General features: G+C 46.6%; 1 protein-coding gene across 1 annotated transcript; it reads right to left on the bottom strand.

The window, feature by feature from the left end:
• Nucleotides 1–5392: 5392 nt before the first annotated feature.
• On the bottom strand, nucleotides 5393–8642 carry Rwdd2a (RWD domain containing 2A). The gene is made up of 3 exons (XM_028875512.2): nucleotides 8550–8642; nucleotides 7519–7745; nucleotides 5393–6320 (listed from the first exon to the last, which is right to left on the bottom strand). The coding sequence occupies exons 2-3, from the start codon at nucleotides 7717–7719 to the stop codon at nucleotides 5643–5645; spliced, it is 879 nt and encodes a 292-aa protein (XP_028731345.1). The 5' UTR covers nucleotides 7720–7745; nucleotides 8550–8642; the 3' UTR covers nucleotides 5393–5642.
• Nucleotides 8643–8656: the final 14 nt, after the last annotated feature.

Here is an 8656-nt window from a genome sequence, read left to right as displayed (position 1 = left end):
ACCCCTTGGCACTGGAAGATCCTGGGAGAGGGAGAGAGTTTTCTTCAATGGTGTGCCCCCGGGAGGTGGGCCACTCTCCAGAGCGGGCTCCACACCCAGGAGTCTTTGGGCAGCACCAGTGGGACTCAGGAGGTCTGGATGGGTAGGGAGGAGGTGGTGAGGGTAGGAGGAGTTGGGGGAGGGGAGTGAACGTGAAAAAACCATTTTGTGTGAAATCCTTAAGAAATGAAAGTATCATTTAAGAAAGAAATACATGTAAGAATTCATTGGAGGCTTCACATCATCTAGTAGAAGAAAGATCAATAACCTGAAAGGGTGGCCATTCGGAATTGCCCAAATGGGCGCTGGGGTTGTAATTTGATGGTAGAGCGCTAGTCTCATCTGTACAAGGTCCTGGCTGCAGTCCCCTGCCAATACTGCCAGGACAAACAAACACAAAAGCCAAAACACAAACCCTAAATGGCTGCACGTCAGCATTTTGCAGCAGTTAGTGGGAGACAGGTGGAAACACCAAGACAAGCTGGCCCAGGGCAGTGAGGCCAGTTTGGCCTGTAGGAAGTTTTGCAGGCCCTGAATTGATGTTTGAAAGTTAACACATACACCACATGGCTGCTTCCTGAGAAAATGGCTGCATTGGGAGTCATTTCCAGCTGAGCACAGCCCAGCATAAGACCATAACTACGGGAAACCCACAGGAACGCCTTGACATGGACAATAGCAGTGGACCCCAGAAGTGTCACACAGAGAGAGGAAAGTCTCTTGTTAGTCTACGCTAATCACCGTGACAAAATTTGGAAGCAAATCCAAGGGGAAATAATTATTTGGTTTACGGTTTTAAGGGGAGTCAGCCTAGGGCCAATGGACTGCTTTCCTCACTGTGGTGAGAGAAAACCCTGTGATTGCGGAGAGAAATCGGTGAGAAGGGGGAGACTGCTCATCCCCTGCAGGTCAGAAAGCAGACAGAGGGAAGGTTTGAGGACAAGATATGTTCTTCAAAGGTGTCATGTCCCAGTTATCAGCAATCTGAGTTCAAGGATAGCCTGAGCTGCATAATGAGTTCCTATCTCAAAAACAGTCAAAGGCGCACATCCCCAATTAACCACTTCATTAACAGCCCGGTCAATACAGATTAATACATGGATTGGTCCTCTGATGAAATCTAGCATTCTTATGATCCAATCACCTGTCAATATTGCCACCAGCTTACAACTAAGCCTTTAGCACCAGGACCTTTAGAGTAGGGTGGGTGGGTGGGTGGGGGCAGGGCCCCAAACACAAGATGAACCAGGTAGCACTGTTAAAAATATGTTTCCAGAATATTTTTTCAGGCTTGCATTCACTAGGACAGTGTGCTGCAGACATGCAGTGACTAGGCCAGCGGCTCTTAGTACGGGCGCTGGGGTCTCTGATATCACTGGGTTCTGTTGAACAGTACTGACGTACCTGCCCTCTGATTATTTTTCCAACAAGAAGTTAGTTTTTAAATTACTTTGTATTTTAATTTTTGTTAGACTTATTTTACTGTTAAATTTTGTGTATGTGTATGTGTGTAGGTATGTACATGTGAGTACAGATGCCTGCTGAAGCCAGAGAGAGTTTGGGATCCCCAGGAGCTGCAGTTATATGCAGTTGTAAACCATCTAACGTGTGGGTGCTGGGAACCAAACTTGGGTCCTCTGGAAGAGTAATATATACTCCTGATCACTGAGCCTACCCTCTAAATCGCCTTAAATTATTTTTAAACATAAAATTGTATGTGTTCTATCATTTAGGAATGGAAATCTTTGTATTCCATAACAATAGTCCCACATTGGATCTCTGATCCATAAATAAATACAAGGTACCAAGAGATCTGCAGAGATAGATTCCAGCTCCCCCTCCCTCGCCCCCACCCGAGACAGGGTTTCTCTGTGTTAATAGTGTTGGCTTTCCTGGAACTTGCTTTATAGACCAGGCTGGCCTCAAACTCACAGGTCATCTTACCTCTGTCTCCCTAGTGCCAGGATTCAAGGTATGCACCACCACACCAGGCTTAGATTTCAGCTTTTAACAGTTTTAAAGGAAACAAGGATATTATCCTTAGATCTTCATTCAGCATAATTATTGGCATATCAAGGAGGCAGATGGGTCTCTCAGGATGACAGTATGTTCGTGAACATTTAGCTAATCAGTAGATGGCCATTAATTTAGCCAGTGTGTCTGCCCTTTATTGCAGTAGGAGAGAACAGCTGGATCAGTTTGCCTTATCTCAGTAAGTAGTACAGATCATCTACTTCCAGGGCCACATTAACCCTGACTGTATCAGGACATCATTCCATGCTGGGCTTTTACCATCTCACCATTGGACAGCAGTGGTCCCATACCTGACGATGATGTGCTGACGGGACCTCAAATACCGGAATCATTAGTTCTCTGGATGCCTGATATAAGATACAGCATTGCCAGAGTGGGAAAAATAGATCCCCTGAAAACACAACAATCTGGTACACTCGGGGACAGTAAGGATGTCTACTTCATAGTGAAGGACAATTGTGTACTTCCTTCCTGACTAGAAAAGAGGGCCCTTGGTGTTTGGTGGACTCTTGACAGCATTTGGCCATGTAGCTCAGGCTGGCCTCAAATCTGAATCCTTCCGTCTCCACCTGTGTCTTCCATATGCTGGGATTATAGACCTGTACCACCATATTTGGCTATTTGATGGACTTGAGAAAAATTTGTGCACATTGCTTAAATATGGATTGATCCAGATGCCTCCAGCTTTGACTAGGCGTGACAGAGAGGGGTCGCTTAGGTGACAGTTTGCTGCAGTGAAGTGAGTTCTTCCACATGGGCCTAATGAAGGTGAGGTAATGGCTTTGGTTTCTGTGACAGATCGGGATTCTGCATAAAACCTGGGTTTGGGAGCCAAACGATGCCCCTGCAGGATGTAACTATTCTTTAGACTTACTAATAGGGCACTTACAGTAAGAGCAAATGAAAAAAAAAAAGTCAAAAGTGCTCCTTGTTAGGCATCCTAACAGCACCTCCGAGTTTTGTGAGAGGAATAGCGAGCGGCACATACATAGTTAGATGAGACCTTCCTCTCACAGGTAACGTGCTTGTCATCATGGTCTGTCAGCTGAGGTGCCCCCCGCCACTCCCCCAAGTGTCTTCAGCTCTTAGGTGAAGATTTAATATATCAATAAAGAACGAAAGACAAAAACACTTCAGAAAATGCTTAACTCAGTAAACTTCAGAGATCTTAATTGTTAGGAACAACCACTCTTCCCAAATAGTCATTTAAAGGTTTAAATTAGAGTGTCATTAGTAGCCAAGTGTGCCTTCATAAGCAAAGGAAGATGATCAGTAGCACAGAGGAGGTGCTGAGAAGCTGGACATTTAGGGGGCCAGAGATGGTCCTGGTGCCAGGAACTCAAGAGGGCCTTTGCCCAGGGCTGGCTGATTCCAGTTACTTCCTCTGAACCCTACAGAAGGGGCTGTTCCCCAAAGCCATGAGTCCATGAGGGAGGGTGGTTTGTGTTCCCTTTGGGCTGGGCAAACACAACAATGTGCTGAGAGAGTGTTGAATGAGATCCTATGGATGTATATGTATGTATATTCGAACGTGCAAACAGACATTTTGATATAAAATCTGAACCTCTAACGACTGTCTGTGGTAACATATACCTAAAAGTCCTGTTCAGTGCTAATACTGGGCATGTTAAAGCAGAGTACTGAAAAAATTCTTAGAAGTAACTCCAGAGGTAGTTATGAGTTCATAGACTTGAATGTATTCTGCTCATGGAATTATGTAATAATCTAGTTTTGTTCCATATTTTACTCCTTAAGGTATTTATATTTCAGAAGCCATTTTTTGCTAACTTAATCATAGGAAAAATCCTCTCTGGGTCAACTGTATAGCACATAGTCTCATTTCAAAGGACAAAGGGTTAACAGGTTTAAATAGGGCCTAATAATTGTGAATGTTGGTTTAATGATGGTTAGTTTAAGGAGATATGTATGAAGGCGATTCCTATGCCATATTGTTTTCAGTCTTGGCAAACATGGAGAGCTTGTTTGGTGATGTTAAGTCCTGATTCTTCCTCTTATATGTAAGTAAGGTGTGAGGCCCCAGCTTGGGTTCCATTAGCATAAAAAAAGGATTGAAACATGAGTCGGGGGAGCTAAGGTCTTTCCATCACCAAGAGCTTTCACAGACTGACTTGTGCCTTGAGAAGACTCCCACTGAGCTACAATGGCGCCAGTTGTACAGCCTCATGGGCACAGGGGAGCCTGAGGAGGCCGTGGAGTGCTCTCCCTAGCCCAAGGGCATGTGCTTCCATCCCAGACAGGCAGCAGGCATGAAGATACTGGTTCATCATTTTTTATTTTATGTATATGAGTGTTTGCCCCATGTGTATGACTGATATCCTTAGAGGTCAAAAGGGCACCAGATCCCCTGGAACTGGAGTTACAGACAGTAGTGAGTAGGAATTGAACTCAGGTCCTCTGGAAGAGCAGCCAGTGCTCTTGGTCACTGAGCCGTCTCTCCAGCCCCTTATTAGGGGTTTAAAACAAATTAAGCTCTTTTTGAAAAGGGCTGGTGGAACTGACTTAGCACTGAAAGTACAGTTTGACTTTTTCCCAAAGGTGGTGGGGTACCCTCCTCAGTGATCCCCAGCTTTCTCTTGCTATGTTTCAAAGTGCATACTTGTGCCCGGGCAGAGGTTGGAAACCCCCAGGGAATGTTTTCTAGCTAAGAACTGTGGGGTAGGAAAAAAGCCACACGCTTTCTGTGAATAGGACTAAGAATATTTCTACCATTGCCAGTGGTATTTTTTAACCCAATGGTAGGGGAATAAGAGCTGTTACCTTCATTGTTATTTTAAAAAGACTTTTAATGTGTTTATCTGTGTGTGCGCATATGAAGGTGGGCAACTCCCGAGACTTTACAGTGATCACTGTTGCTGTTAGAGTCTAGTTTTACTAAAACTCTTCAGATAGAGGTTTTAAAGCAAGAAATGTACCAAACAAGTGCTCTTTATTCTCAGTTTATCTGTGATTTAGAATTCATTTCCAGTGATGAGCTGGTGGGCCATCTATGTGTTGGTGTTATGAAACAGATATGTCTCTCATATTTGTGAATCTATATCTGCAGTCTGGTTTTTGACATTAATTGTGGGGCTTGGGACTTCACTTATTCATTTATTTGTGTGTGTGGGTATGGGTTTTCCTGCATGTGTCTATGCACCACATGTGAGGCCAGTGCCCGAGGCGGCCAGAGGAGGGTGTGGGATCCACTGGAACTGGAGTTACAGATGGCAGTGAGCAGCTCTGTGTGTGTGTGTGTCCTCTGGAAGAGCAGCCAGGGCTCTTACCTTCTGAGCCTGGCTTTGGACATGTTGAGCCAAGTTTCTCTGGTTAAATATACTGTTTTATTAATTTATAATGAAATGATAACCAAGTGTGACCTTACATAGCAACCTGGAAACATCACAGTTAGACTGATAGGAAGTTAAAGGCCTATTTGCTTCGTTAGCAGTCAGAAAATTCTAGAGCCAGGTTTTCCACCCAGAATTCTATATAGTCGTTGGCCTTTTTATTTTGGTTTTATTAACATAAATACTTAGTATAATTACAAGCATAGATATTTTAATAGAGTCCTAGGACTCTGAACTTTTGCTTTCAATACCAAATAGTATCTGAAAAACATGCTCACTTTTGTGTTTTCGGAGAAACTCTAGGAACTGGCCCAGGTTCATGTGATAGTCATTCCTCAGTCCGTAGTCACCGTGGGCCTCGAGGAGTAACTCTTCGAAGGAATGGAAGAGGCGCAAGTCTTCACCGCTGCCTTCCGTCTCCATGCTCTCGGCGTGCTTGCAGGAAATGTGTTTCCAGTTGGGGTATCTGATTGTGTGCCAGAATTCCTCACAGTGATCCTTGAAGCCCTCCACACAGATTATACCAGGCTTTCCTGTCATGCAAAATCCAGTCACATCTAACCTCTTCCCCACTTCCAAAATCTTTTTCCTGAGGTCCTGCTGATATATGTGGTGGCTGTAGATCCACATTCTGAGGAATGTGTTCTTGACGGGCTTTGCCTGTGTGGACGGCTCCTCCGACAGCTTTCTGTTGAGGAAGTAGGACGTGCTGTTGTCCTGCAGCCACTGGATTGCTGCGCACACACACAGCTCACCCGGATCCAAAGTCCCCAGATAAGCAGTGAGACCTTGGTTGAGAAGAAGCTGCTGTTGTCTGTCAAGCTCAGGTGACCGCCCAAACAGCTGCAAAGCCACGTACGGGTAGCTGTGAGGCATGGTCACTTGCAAATCAATTGTCACCTTAAAATAAAATAAAAAAAAACACACACAGATTTAAATGACCACAAAACCACACGAGCCAGTTTATCATGGCAACTGTGTGAATATGACAGGAACAGTCATGTAGACTATCAAGTGCCAGCTGCAGACCAATCACTGCATACTAATCACTGCTGACCTACGTGTGCCTGGTGGGTGACCCGTGCTGGATAAGGAAGGGATGAAGTCAGACACGATTTCTGCCTTAGAATAGAGCCTAGTGAAGGAGACACACATTAAACAGTGACCACACATAGGAAGAATTTAATTTTGAGAAGCAGCATTTACCATGGGAGAAGTTCAGGGTTCCACTGAAGTGTGTAATCAGTGAGATAAAAATCAAGTCTGGAGAAGCAGTCCAGCTGCTCTGAAGGAATGGTAGTTGAAGGATGAGTCGGTGAGAGTGAGAGCTAACATTAGTTCTCAAGGGCCCCGTCCACATGGTGCCTATACTATGCTTTGCTAATATTCCTAGGAACAAAGGGAACTGAAGAGGGGGGTCAGTTTATATTTAACATTAGATTTTGTATTTGTAGTTACTATCCACAGTCAGTGCCATCGAAACAGAATCCTAAGCCTTCATTAACTTCAGGGAAGCCCCTCTGTAGCAGGCAGCATTCAGGTTTGTGAAAACCATGGTGTATGTAGAAGGCGCATTCTAACAGCTGGGTCGGTAAGAAACTGGATGAGAGGATGGAGTAACAACGATAAGACTGCAAGGTATTTCCACTGAAATCAGTCGGCACGTTTGTTAAAAGGGGATGTTAAAAAGGGATGTGCATTTATGTAAAAGTCAGCATAGTTACTTAAGAGAACTTAAGGAGCACCTCGTGTTTGGAACTTTTTCCTTCCCAACAAGTAATGGGAGATGTATTTGGGACTGTCTATTTGTTTCCTGGATAGGAAGCTTATACACTGGGTTTTTCTGTTAAAAACTGGGCACTTGGGGGTGGAGATGGCTCAGCTTTCCAGAGCACTGGCTGCTCTTCTAGAGGGCACAGGTTCTATTCCAAGTACTCACAAGGTGTCTCACAAATTTCTGTACCTCCAGGTCTGCCCTCCTCTGGCCTCTGAGGGCACTGCATGCACAAGGTTCACAGGCGTACAAAACACCCATACACATTAAAATACACAAAAAAGTGGGCACCCAGAAACACTTAGAACAAATAAAAGCACCCACCTTGGGCTCCTCAATTTGGAGCGTGATCACAAATTCGATGTTGTGTGGGAGCGCCTCCCTAGTGCCTTCCAGGTACCGCTTTATGTTAGTTAGGGCGTTTACGTCTTCAAGTTTTACTTCTCCTTGGTTAGGAAACATAGAAAACAGCATTTCCATCTCCAGCAGCTGAAGCTGAAGGCTTTCTTTTACCGACGCTGACATGTCTCCAAATCAAGCTGCTTGGAAACCTGGAAAGGCCCAGAAACAGTGGGTTTGTTAATGACATCTGGTGTCCAGGAAATTTTCCCAAGGTCCCTTTTCTAGGAGGCATTTCCACCGTTTGCAGAGAGCTAGGGGCACACACACAGAGACACTTAAACTGTTTAGATTTATCTCCTGAGCCCCAAATCTAGTATGCACAACATCCTCTTAAAATGCTCCGTCAAAACCTAGATTTCCTAGTCTCTCTTCCGCACCCTGACCGGCCATTCAGGAGTCTGAGCTTTCAACAAGTGTTTGGGAGACGCGTTCCGCGGCAGGCAGGTGGTTGCAAACACCTGTACCCCCGGCCAGGCCAGCCTCAATCCCGAGAAAAGCAGGGGCCGGCCCTGGAATCCCACTGTATCTCAGGCCTGCGCAGAGCTGGAGGCGGCGAGGAGGGATGCCTGCGGAACGGAGAGGAGGGCTCTGGGTCGCCCCTGCCGCCAGCCGCCAGCCCTCCTCCGCAGACCCCTTGGAGGACAGCCTTCCCGGACTGCAGTGGCGTGCTGCATCTCGCGCAGGTGCATAAGGCCGCCTCGGCCTAGCCAGGGAGCTGGGGGAGGGGTCTGTCACTTAATAAAATGACGCCTAGGGTCGAGGGGGTGAGGACCCACGGGGATGGCGCTGCCCTCGCCTTCCAGAGGCTGGGCTGGGAGGTGACCTCGGTGGTCGGAGGGACATCAGTGCGCCCCCCCCTCTGGGGACCCCGGCCTCCCGAGGTCCAGGCTGGGAGGCGCAGCTGCCCACCCCGGGTGCTAACCCTCGGCCCGCCTCGGCCGCCGCGGCCTCACCCTTCCAGCTCATTCAAAGCCAAGCAGCCCCCGACCCCGCTTCGAACCGCAGCCGCAGTTCCGCGGGCGCGAGCAGCGCGCGGACGGCTAGGGGCGGGGCTTGGCGC

This window comes from Peromyscus leucopus, chromosome 7 (assembly GCF_004664715.2).
Source record: "Peromyscus leucopus breed LL Stock chromosome 7, UCI_PerLeu_2.1, whole genome shotgun sequence".
NCBI classification, from domain to species: domain Eukaryota; kingdom Metazoa; phylum Chordata; class Mammalia; order Rodentia; family Cricetidae; genus Peromyscus; species Peromyscus leucopus.
Note: the sequence above shows the minus strand (reverse complement) of the source record. Positions and strands in the feature narration are given on the sequence as shown.

What these genes read in the sequence shown, in the direction of transcription:
- Rwdd2a (XM_028875512.2), bottom strand. Translation starts at nt 7,719, where the DNA reads ATGTCAGCGTCGGTAAAAGAAAGCCTTCAGCTTCAGCTGCTGGAGATG. An exon ending in TCCAAATTGAGGAGCCCAAG is followed by an intron (nt 6,321 to 7,518) that starts GTGGGTGCTTTT and finishes TTTTATTTTAAG; the next exon opens with GTGACAATTGATTTGCAAGT.